This window comes from Euprymna scolopes, chromosome 1, assembly GCF_053919585.1.
Source record: "Euprymna scolopes isolate OS-2025 chromosome 1, ASM5391958v1, whole genome shotgun sequence".
Taxonomy (NCBI): domain Eukaryota; kingdom Metazoa; phylum Mollusca; class Cephalopoda; order Sepiida; family Sepiolidae; genus Euprymna; species Euprymna scolopes.
Genome location: NC_136482.1, coordinates 262,843 through 275,799, shown reverse-complemented (window position 1 = coordinate 275,799; position 12,957 = coordinate 262,843). Strand labels below are relative to the sequence as shown.

At 37.5% G+C, this 12,957-nt stretch overlaps 1 protein-coding gene across 8 annotated transcripts in view; it reads left to right on the top strand.

Moving 5' to 3' along the window:
* Positions 1 to 12,957, top strand: part of LOC145276480 (tRNA wybutosine-synthesizing protein 4-like) — a 121,620-nt gene that overhangs the window by 16,755 nt on the left and 91,908 nt on the right. For all 8 annotated transcript variants that reach the window (XM_080130674.1, XM_080130814.1, XM_080127952.1 and 5 more), the window contains exon 4: positions 8,563 to 8,646. In XM_080130674.1, the coding sequence (XP_079986800.1) occupies positions 8,563 to 8,646 (84 nt within the window). The remainder of the gene's footprint in view (positions 1 to 8,562; positions 8,647 to 12,957) is intronic.

Sequence of the window (12,957 nt, the reverse complement as noted above, 5' to 3'; positions counted from 1 at the left end):
CCCGTGTGCCCGATACACCCAGTCAATATGCAAGCCTCCTAGACCTTTTTCTCTCAACTTCCCCTGAGCTATGTTCATGTTCCGTTCATTTCTCCTCTAGGATCCTCCGACCACTCAGTTGTATCAGTTAAGATAAAAAAATGTAATAAGTCCCCTGACGTACCCCTCCACTGTACTGTATACCGATACTCTATGGCTGTACATTCATATCTGATTTACCTCTGCACTCCATGTTTAAAAAGGAAGAGTCCTCTATAGTATCAGATCTGACCGAATGGTTAATTGTAAGCATAGACCAATTCATACCATCTAAAAAATTCCAACAAAAACCTAACAGCCAGCCATGGTTCTCCCCCAAATGTGCTGCTGCTATCGCGCACAGAAATCACTTTTTCCATAACTACCAACGTAATAGATGCACTGAGACTAAAGCTGCTTTCAGGACTGCCAGCAACCACTGTAAAAGAGTAATAAAAAATGCAAGAGAGCTATATGCCCAGTCTGTTAAATCCAAGGTAGCTGATCAGCGGCTTAGTTCCCACCAGTTTTGGCAAATAACAAATAGGATCCTGAACAGAAGTGTGCGTTCTATCCCAACAATTATCAATGGACCAGAGGTCATCTCGTCAGCATCAGACAAGGCCAAACTATTTGCAAAGAACTTTGCAGCTAATTCTACCCTATGCGACGAAGGCCATCAACTCCCCATATTTCCTCCTATAACACAGAACACGCTAGGTAACATACAAATATCTGTGCATGAGGTCGCCAAGCTAATCAAGAACCTTGATTCCAGTAAAGCAACTGGCCCTGACGGCATCCCAATTATAGTGTTAAAAAAGCTTCAACCAGAACTTGCTCCCATACTTACGAAACTGTTTAAGTGCTGCCTTAAGGAGAAGCGCTTTCCGACTCCCTGGAAGACCTCATCAGTTTGCCTTGTATTTAAGAATTCAGGTGATAAGTCATCTCCCTCTCAGTACAGACCAATAAGTCTCCTGTGTGTTATGAGTAAGTTGCTGGAATCCATATTAAATAGAGAAATAGTCAATCACCTCAGCAGAAACAACCTTCTTAGTGACACACAATATGGATTCCGCTCTGCAAGATCTACCGTAGATGTGCTGACGGTTATATCCGTCAGGATTAGTGAATCTCTTGACAAAGGCTTCCTTTCTAGGGCAATTGCTCTTGACATATCAAAGGCCTTCGACAAGGTATGGCATAAGGGTCTACTTCACAAGATTTTCAGCTACGGTATAACTGGAAATGTTTTCTCAATCATTAAATCATTTCTCTCCGATAGGCTCATAAGAGTAGTGGTCGATGGACAAAAATTAGAGGCCTGCAGTATTAATGCTGGAGTCCCTCAGGGGTCAATCCTGTGCCCAACTCTCTTCCTGATCTACATCAATGACCTCCCTATATATATATTCTATATAAAAGCCAAGTACGTCCAACGATGGAATAATGCTGCCATATCTGGGCAGGAGCTGCTAAAAATAGCCTATCCTGCCTTGACAGAGTACAAAATAGACTTCGTGGCTTAGTGAGGGATGCCCTTTTCTCTACCCTGCAACCTCTCTCCCACACAAGAGACGTTGCGAGCCTATCCTTGTTTTATCATTGGCAGGTGCTTGTCTGAACTCCAAATCTCTGGTCCCCCCTCGCCAATTTTTCACGAAAAACACCCGTCTAGCCGAATCCACTGTGAAAAATTTCCCCCACTCTTTATCTGTGCCTAAAACAAAACGTGGATTCCATGAACAAAGCTTCTTTCTTAGAACTGCACGCCTGTGGAACTCTGCTCCGTCTGCCTACTTCCCACCTGACTACAACTTGGATATGTTCAAGTCCAACGTTAACAAATTCCTAATGAACCGCCCCCTTAAGTAAACACTTCATCAAATCTTCACACTAACGTAATGTACTTGCAATAACCCTTATCCCTGAGTGGCTTCCGGGCCTTGATAAGTGGTGACCACTGTGTAAATAAAAAAAAAAAAAAATCTTTTAAAGTTGGACACTTTTTCATAAAAATTCACATTTTTGTAAAAAGGTGAAGGTCATATCTCAGGAACTCCTTGCCCTTGAAAATTGTAACAGGTGCATTCAATTGCTTTTATGGATATCTACAAGATCAGCAAATTTGAAAAAAATCCGTGTCGGGTATGGTATTTGCAAAATTTATTGATTTGACACGGAATAAGCCATATATATATATATATATATATATATATATATATATATATATATATATATATATATATATTGTTTTTAAATCCCCGAAACAGTGTTTCATGGTAAACAACTGATGACCCCTTAAATTAACACTTAGTAAATTCAAGAGAGCAAGTTGATGCATTGACCCCTTAAATTAACACTTAGTAAATTCAAGAGAACAAGTTGATGCATTGATTGCAGGTGATTAAATGACTTACTGACTAAATGGTTTTCCAATGAATGATAAAAAATATAAAAATTAAATAAGTTTTTTTTATATAGTTTTAAAGGTTAAAATCTTCCAAGACTATATATATATATATGTGTAGTGGGAAACTGTTGTATGTAAGGAATTAATTTTATCTCTCCTGAAATGGGTATTTTCTTAGTTAAAGTATATATTTGTGTGTGTGTTTATATACGGATCATTATCAATTATAGTAACATGGGCACATTACTTTTCTTTTGTAAACTTGAACATTTAATGGGTGTATGTTATATAAGATTAAGTATATGTACATGTTTATATATATATATATATATTAGTGACCTGGCAAGGCCACAGGGGAGCAATCAAGCAAAAATCCCCGGAGTAAAATTCGTCTCAAAGTAGCAAAACTAAAGCTGGCTTGCTAGGACACTATATATATATAAATGCATGCTAATTTGGGCATGTTTTATTGGTTTGAAAATCTAGGTTCTTTTTAACTTATTGTTATAAAATTTTAACCAGAAAATAGTGTTATAATCTAAAAGCCTGCAAAATTTCATGTAGTTTCAGCCCATAAAACCAAAGATATGAGTATTTCAATATTCAATTTGGTGAGAGTATAAATATATCCATATATAGCTATACCATTTTTTGGGGCAATTTTATAAGTTTGAAATCTCAGCAACTACTGATCAGAATTTAACAAATGAAGGTTTGTTAGAAAGCTAATGACTTAAATTGTGTAGTGGGCTATCTGACATTTGCCCTTAGGGTTGCACATTACTGTTTCAAGAAGTGGGGGGTGGGGGTCACTTTTCCATATTTAACGTAAAATGAGCACCCAATTTATGGCCACCTTTGTTATAAAGTGGATGTTCATTTTACGTTAAATTAATATAGAAAAGTGATCTTCTACCTTATAATTTCTTCATATCTTGGAAACTACTTGTTTCCTGGAATTTTAAACATTATTTTTGTGTTCAGCACTCTCGAAAACCTATAATAGTGGTAATTTTAAAGGATTTTTCATGGGTGGAAAGATACTGCACCTTTACCAACACTTCAATCATAGTCATTTGTTTTCCTAGTTTTGCATATGAATTACAAAATATCTGGTATTTCCCCAAAACCTCCGGCCTTGATGGAAGGGAGACTAAAACTTGCTGCTATAGTTTCAAATGATCTGAAATAATAGCAAGGGGACTTGATTCCAAATATTTCTCATATGTTATATCTCTCCTCTTTGGTTTTATTCATAGTCATACCCTATTTCCAAAAGAGAGGAGATATAATATATGAGAAATATTTGAAATCAAGTATTCCAGATCATTTGAAACCATAGCAGCAAGTTTTAGTCTCCCCTCTATCAAGACCAGAGATATAGATACGAGATATACTCATGTGTTCCAATAATTCAACATAAGTTTCATATATAATTGTTTCTGAGATGATATTCTCAATGTAATCTCTGAACGCATATACCATTCACTGGACAAAGCGGGAGAGGACAGAGCGGTAGCTCTAGATATATCTAAGGCTTTTGACAGGGTATGGCATGAGGGTCTCCTCAGGAAGATTAGATCATACGGTATCACTGGTAGAATACTTAACATAATTAAATCCTTCTTGGATAAGAGAAAAATCCAGGTTGTCCTCGACGGTCGTACATCTAAACAATATGATATAAATGCGGGAGTGCCCCAGGGATCTATCCTTGGACCTCTACTGTTCCTGATATTCATAAATGACCTCCCTGACAAAATTGCCTCTGAGATGGGTATATATGCTGATGACACCACACTCTATAACAGGCACGACAGGAAAACAAATGAACATATATCTAAAGTAATGGCAGAAACACTAGACGATGACCTCCAATCAGTAGTGGAATGGGGACAAAAATGGATGGTCACGTTCAATGCCGCCAAGACTAAACTAGTTTCATTCAATAATTACAAGAAACCTTCTCTACCACCTATAGCAATGGCCAACGACTCTTTATCTGAGAGTACGTCTTTCAAGCTCCTTGGCCTAACATTCACAGGAAACATGAGTTGGAACAATTACATCGAGGGCATTGCCAGGGCCGCTGCAAGGAAGGTGGGCTCTCTCTACCGTGCTAGAAAACTACTAACACCCGAAAGTATCCTGTACCTCTATAAGGCAACCATTTGCCCATGTATGGAATATTGCTGTCATATTTGGGCTGGTGCATTGGCTACTAGTCTCTCGCTCCTTGACAGGGTTCAAAAGAGAGTCGCAAATCTCCCCCACCCCCACACTGTAGAGATCCCTAGATGTAAAAGATCTTTCTACTCCGGTAGTTTTTTCCCCAGAACCACTAGACTTTGGAATTCCATTCCAGGTCACTGCTTCCCCTACTGACATGCAGAAGTTCAAGTGCAACGTGAACCAACATCTTACTGCCCAAATCCCTACATAGTACCCCAGTAGTTGTTTCCCCTGATAGTAGCCCCCTACACCAAAGTGGCAATGTGCCTTGTTTGGGGTGAAAATGTAATTAAAAAAAAAAAAAATGAATTTTTATTGATAACAAGTTTTTTTCATCATTTTTAGATATCAAAACTAGAATACAGATAATTCTTAGTTATACAGCAATTTCAGCGGTTGAGGAAGGCTTAGGATATTATAACTTGATATATACAAGGTGCTTTCAATAAGTTTCCAGACCTTTTTAACAGGCATTTAAAATTGTCTTGAGAATTGCTATACATCCTCTGAGATAACTGACCAATTTTTATGATTTCAGGTTCAAATAAACTTCTTTTTTTAAATCAAATTTCACCCCAAATAAGGCACAATACCACTTGGAAGTAGGAGGCTACTATCGAGGACATAAGTTTCAGAGGCATTATGAAGGGAGATAAGTAGCAAGATGTTTGTTGAACTTCTGCATATTAGTACAGTTGGGAAAGCAGAATCCCGGAAAGGAGTTCCAAAGTCTTGCAGTTCTGGGGAAGAAACTATTGGAGTAAAAGGCTTTCTTACACCTAGGGATCTCTACTGTAAAGGGGTGGGACTTAGTTGCTTGTTGGGGATAGTCACGTCGAGGAGGTACAAGTACTTGTAGTTCGTCAGAGCATTCACCATTAAAATATTTGTAGAACAGGCAGAGGGATGCAACATTTTGGCGATGGGACAGAAGCTGAAGCCTAGATGGCGATTCTCTTTTAAACCCTGTCCAGGAGTGAGACAAGCTGCAGGGGCACCAGCCCAAATGTGACAACAATACTCCATACATGGGCAAATGGTGGCCTTATAGAGGTACAGGATACTTTCAGGCGTAATTTTCTAGCACAGTAGAGAGAGCCTACCTTCTTTGCAGCAGCCTTGGCAATACTCTCGATGTATCTGTTTCAGTTCATGTTCACTGTAGACATTAGGCCTAGGAGTTTAAAGGAAGTACTTTCAGGTCACATGTTCTTGGCCGTTGCTATTGGTTGTAGAGAAGGTTTCTTGTAGTTATTGAAGGAAACAAGCTTAGTCTTGGCAGCATTGAATGTGACCATTTTTTTGTCCCCATTCCATTACAGATTGGAGATCATCCTCTAGTGTTTCTGCCATTTCCTTAGATATGTGTTCATTTGTTTTCTCCTTGTGCCTGTTATAGAAAATGATGTCATCGGCAAATATACTCCTCTCCGAAACAATTTTATCAGGGAGGTCATTTATGAATATCAGGAATAATAAATGTCCAAGGATAGACCCCTGAGGTATTCCCGCATTTATATAATATTGTTTAGAAGTATGACCTTCGAGGACAACCTGGATTTTTCTCTTACTTAAGAAGGATTTAATTACATTATGTATTCTTCCAGTGATATCATATGATATAATTTTCCTTAGTAGACCATCATGCCATACCCTGTCAAAAGCTTTAGATATATCGAAGTCTACCGCTCTACCCTCCCGTTTTGTCCAGTGAACGGTATATGCGTTCAGAGATTACAGTTAAGATATCAGCTGTTGAACGGACTTGCCTAAATCCATATTGTTTGTCAGTCAGGAGTTTAGCAGCTGTTAAGTGTTGGACTAGGGCTTGATTAACTAAGGACTCAAATATTTTGGCAAAAAGCAGGAGGAGGCTAATGGGGCGATAATTTAGTGGCTCAGTTCTTTCACCAGAATTCTTGAAGACTCGTACCACAGAAGCGATTTTCCAGCAGTCGGGAAAGCAAAATTCGTTAAGGCATTTATTGTAAAGTTTGGAGAGAACTGGAGCAATCTCAGCAGAGCATTTTTTAATAGCATAGCCGGGATGAGATCAGGCCCACATGCTTTAGAGGTGTCTAGGTTTTTTATAATAGCATGTATCTGAGAAGGGGTGATTTTTCAAATCGTCTAGTGTGGCATCTGTCCGCAAAGGAAAATCGGGGAGGGAGTGGTGTGCCGGGTCCAGTGTGGAGTTTGAGGCAAACCAACTAGCAAGCAGATTAACCTTATTGGTTGCCGTGCAAGCAACCTCATGATTGTTTGATAGTGGGGAAATCGTTGACTGCCCATTATTTACTACACTGTTGTAGATTTTCCAAAAATGATGGGTTCCTAATTTCTGTGCTTCGATGCATTTTTTGGTGGTTTCAATGTAATCTGTCTTAACTGTTGTTATTACTCTCTTAGAATTACTTCTAGCTTCTATAATTGGCATACACCCTACTATAGCCTGATTGTCACAGCTGGTGAATTTCAAAAATGCAATCTGGATGTGGAGACACTTTAGAAGAACAATATGCAGTAAAATTCTGTTTTAAATGTGGAAAATATGCCACAGAGATGTATAGAGTGGTTCACACTATTTTTGGACCATCTTGCATGAATTGAGCATCACTTTTTGAGTGTCATAAGAGATTCAAGGAAGGCAGGGAGTCTGTGAGGGATGATGAAAGTTGTGGAAGGACTAAAGAAGTCTGAACACCAGAGTTAATTGGCCGAATAAAGAGTTTCATGGATAAGGACTGTTGTATGTCTATAGAGACAATAAGTGCACAATTTGATGTCAGTGTGGGAACTGTACACTTTTTCACTATTCATGAGGAACTGGAGATGCGGAAGATTTGTATGAATGCACTAGTCCACAACTCCATCCTTGTCACAGACTATTTGACGAAGATGGGCATCAAGACAATTCCTCACCCTCCCTATAATCCAGACCTTGCTCCCTGTGACTTTTGGTTATTCCCTAAGCTCAAGAAAAACCTTAGAGACTGTTGTTATGAAACAATTGAGGCTTGTGATGAGGGTCACTGATACACTCAAACAAGGGGACTTCCATGGAGCTGTCCAGAAGTTGTTGGAATAGCACAACAAGTGCATTGCAGCTGGAGCAGATTACTTTGAAGAGCGCTAGTTTCATGTGTGTACTATCGATAAAAGTGCCCAAACAAAAAAAGTCTGTGAACATTTTACATTGTACAGGGGAGACTTATAAGCTAATTATCTAATTATTATGAAGTTTAGGACACAGCTAGTCTTATGAATAACACAACACATGAGTTAAGGGCAGAATAAATAAAAAAATTAGCATAATCTGGTCATAAATAGTAGTCCTTACGACTTACTGACATATGCCTTGTTTGGGGTGAATTAATTGTAATAAAAACATTCTTTGAACTTTCTTCAGAGCTGGATATCACATATTAGATTATCGAACAAAGACCTGGACAGCATACTTTAACAGTGGTGTGATCACTCACAAACCATTTCACAACACTGATATTCGTTTGTGCCTGTGTTGCTGATCGCTTTTGTTATGCTTTGTTTTTCGTATACATTTTTATTTAATGCATACCATAATTTATTCATGTCGTAACCCTAACCAAATTATAGATTATTAAAGATGAGTAATTTCTCTATACAAAATTGTAACTTTTATGACTTTTTAAAAATTGCTACTTCTCACTAATGTTTTAAATTGTGAATAAAAAAACTTATATTAAGCCCACCATATTAATGGAGTGACCTTTTTTAAATGCAATTATCTTTTTGCATAGACTTAATATCATGCAAACTAAATTTGGAAAACACCTTAATGAAGCAAACTTTGATTAACTCACGTTTTGTAGTGAAGATGTTAGTCCATTTGTTAACTGTGTAATATTTTGTTTCAGATCATTTCTCTGGGTGCTGGTTTTGATTCAACTTTTTTCCGACTTAAATCTCTCGGTTTGATTGAAAATTGCATATTTTATGAGGTGAGTTTTTGTTTAACTTTAAACTTGATGAGAAAACTATTTCAATTTTAAGGTAAACCACTTCTATTATGTTCTCCAATTAAAAATATGAGTTATTCCCCTTACATTATTTGGATTGTATATATTTTTAAAGGTACTTTTTACAAATGATGTGTTTTTTTTTATATTACATTTTCATCCCAAACAAGTCACATTGCCACTTTGGTGTAGGGGCCTACTATCAGGGGCAACAACTACTGGGGTACTATGTAGGGATTTGGGCAGCAAGATGTCGGTTCATATTACACCTGAACTTCTGCACGTCAGTACAGTTGGGGAAGCAGGGACTTGGAATGGAATTCCAAAGTCTAGCGGTTCTGGGGAAGAAACTACTGGAGTAGAAAGATCTTTTACATCTAGGGATCTCTACTGTGTGGTGGTTGCCTGTCAGGTTTGTCAAGGGTGTTTACGTCGTGGGGGCACAAGTGCTTGCAGTTCGTCAGAGCATTCACCATTAAAATACTTGTAGAACAGGCAGAGGGATGCAACATTTCGTTGATGGGACAGAGGCTGAAGCTTAGATGCCAGTTCAGGGCCTATCAGATTGGCGACTCTCTTTTGAACCTTGTCTAGAAGCGAGAGGCTAATAGCAGATGCACCAGCCCAAATGTGATAGCAATATGCCATACATGGGCAAATGGTTGCCTTATAGAGGTACAGGATACTTTCGGGTGTCAGTAGTTTTCTAGCACGGTAGAGAGAGCCTACCTTTTTCGCAGCAGCCTTGGCAATGCTTTCAATGTAATTGTTCCAACTCATGTTTCCAGTGAACGTTAGGCCAAGGAGTTTGAAAGATATACTCTCAGATAAAGAGTCGTTGGCCATTGCTATTGGTTGCAGAGAAGGTTTCTTGTAATTATTGAAAGAAACTAATTTAGTCTTGGCAGCATTGAACGTGATCATCCATTTTTGTCCCCATTCCACTACAGATTGGAGGTCATCCTCTAGTGTTTCTGCCATTTCTTTAGTGTCATGCGATTCGTTTCAACATCAAAATTTTAAACAAATATTACCCTTTTCTAACTATGACACACATATATATATATATATATATATATATATATATATATATATATATATATATACACTTGTGCCCGATATTATTCATACCCCTCGGATCTTTGAGATTTCTATAAGAATATTGCTCAAACCAGAAGGTAGACAATATTAAAGGGATTTCAAACAATAAATCAAGCATAAGCATTTAATTTAAACTCAACAAATAAATAAATTATGCAAGTTTGAAACATTATACAAAGAAAAACAATAATGGCACTAGTTCAAAATTATTCATACCTCTCTTACTAATAGTCAATAGCATGCCCTTTATTCTTAATAACTGCCTGTAACCGTTTTGGATATTTATCAACAAGGTTTTGACAAGCATCAACACTGATTTCTGACCATTCTTCAATGCAGTAGTACTCCAAATCCCTCAAATTTCTAGGTTTCCGCTTTTTAACCTCAGTTTTCAATATGTGCCAGAGGTTTTCGATAGGGTTCAGGTCGGGACTCTGGCTAGGCCATTCCAAAACATTAATTTGATTATCCTCAAACCATTTCTTGACTATTTTGGCAGTATGTTTTGGATCATAATCCTGTTGAAGGACCCAGTTTGGTCCTAAATGGAGCTTCGCCGCATCCTGTCTAATGTTTTTCTGGAGTATCTCCAAATATTGCTCCTTCTACATGGTTCCATCTATCTTGATCAAACTACCTGGACCACTAGCCGAAAAGGAGCCCCAAAACATTAGGCTACCACCACCATGTTTCACCGTGGGTATGGTGTTCTTTGGGTTGTAAACTTCTCCTTTCTTCCTCCAAACGTAAGAAGCATCCATATGGCCAAACAATTCAATTTTTGTTTCGTCAGTCCACAAAATACTTGAGAAAACGGACTCTGGAGAATTCACATGGGTCCTAGCAAACTTTAGACGTGCTGCAAGGTGTTTTCCGGTGTGCAGTGGAGTCCTTCGTGGTCTTCTTCCTTTCAGACCATTTTCATGCAGAGTCCTTTGCAATGTTTGCCTTGATATTTTTATGCCAAAAGACTCCAGATTTTCTAAAATGTCCTTAGTAGTGGTGGTTGGATTTGCATTAACACTTCTTACAATGTTCCTGGTGGCTCTAGCAGACAGTTTCCTTTTCCTTCCTCTACAAATCAAGTTGTTTGTTGTGTGGTGGCTCTGGAATTTTTTGATGATGCTCTGTACTGTTGCTGTAGGGACCTCAAATTTCTTGGAAATTGACTTGTAACCTAAACCATCCTTATGTGAATTCACAATTTTAGTCCTAAGATCATTACTAAGCTCTTTTTTCTTCCCAATTCTAATAATTTTTATTCTTTTATTGGTTTTCAGTTGATATCATTTTAATTTCTGAAAAATGCAAAAAACGAAATGAAATTAATCAAAGGTTGTATAAAAGCATTCAAAATAAGAATAAAACAGGAAACAAACAGTCAGAAACTCGATTAATACTGAAAAAATAAGAGGGTATGATTATTTTTGAACATTGCAGATTTTATAAATAGCTGTATATTTCTTTTATTACAAGTATCCCGAGATTTTAAAATGACGAAAATGATCAGAAGAGGTTTATTAAGAATATGTATCAATATGGACGTAAACAATAAATTCTTACAAAGTTACACCTAATAAACTCAATTTTCAAGGGGGGGGGTATGAATAATATCGGGCACAAGTGTATATATATATATAAATAAATGACAAAAGTCTATATTCCAAATTTCAGGTTGTTGACTATCTTGCCTTTTATTTCGCTAAGTACGATGACATGCAGAATTCTTGACAGCACTTGTTTCATGGTTCAGAATCATTCATGTAATTATGCTAATTTTTTTTATTTATTCTGCCCTTAACTCATCAGAAGAAAAAAACTTATCAACTTTAAAAGAAAATGGAGTATGGGCATAATTACAAAATCTGAAATTGGAAGAGAAGTTGCAATCATTTTTCAATTCATTCTGCCATGTTTGAATTCACATGTCTCTCACAAATATATATATATTTGTGTATTATATGTTGGTTATATTATACGCATTGTGATGTCATAATAGAGGTTCTCTCTCTCTCGCTCTCTCTCTCTCACAAATATATTGTTCTGTGTATTTCCTTTCAAGGAAAATGGTTTCATTTGGTGGCATAATAACTTTGTGATAATGTGTCTATATCTTGCTTCCTGTTTGTATACAACTTGTGAAGCTTCTGTTAATTTTACAGCCTTTTCCGCTCTTTGTGAATGGGCAGGTAATTTGGAAAGTTCTAGTTTATTTCCTGTCATAGATGATTTTTCAAGTTCTTCATTTGTAAAACATTCTATAAGTGCAAGTTCACAAACTCCAGTTTGAGAAAGTTCGATCAAATTTAACCAGTGTGTGGCTGTAAAATTTATAGTGTTATATTAAAAAAATGATCGTATGGAAGCAAGAACAAATAAGGAAGTTTAGTTGAAACTTTTATTCAGGGTCAATGCGATTGTAGCTAGTGCTGTTGGTATTGTCAAGATGTGCTGGTGATGGGGATGTCGATCAGCTGCTTGGAGAAAGAATAGCAGTTGGTTGGCAGGCTCTTGGGAGTTGGTGGCAATGAAGGGGTGAGGTCGACGACGTCTGGCTGCTGCTGATGCTGTGGCTTGAGGTGTTGCTGATGTTGTCTTGTCAAGGTGAGATCGACAATGGCTTGCTGATGCTGTTGCTTGGGCTGCTGCTGGGATGCCTGTGTGGACGGACAACCTCACGGCTTGGCGATCTAGCCTATACTGCCTGGTTGTCAAAAACTAGTTGTATTTATACTTGGCCCACTGATGTTGTTGGAGCCATGCTGGCTCTGGGCGTTGATATGTCATTTCTGATTTAGAGTTGTGTTAATTTCTATGTCTTAACGTATGGCAGAGTGTCATCTGTTTTTGTGGGGGAGCATGTTCATTTGTCAGTATCAGATTGATGCTGATAAACTTCTGGATGTATTCGAGTAAGAATTATATTCTCACTTTGTTACATGCATTAATTATTTGTGTTAATGTACATACAGGAGGGTCGTTGGCTATGATGTTCGTGCTTCAAACTGACTGATTGTGGCTGGTGGACTAGCACCTTGTCTCCTATAGACCATAATAACATCCAAATAAGATGTAATTTTTTTATTTGCATAAAATAAACAAAACAAAACTTGAAACTTTGAAAATTCGCTAGGTAACTTCTAGAAGAATGCAGTTTATTTACAAGGTATTGAAAAAATTGTTTAAAATTAA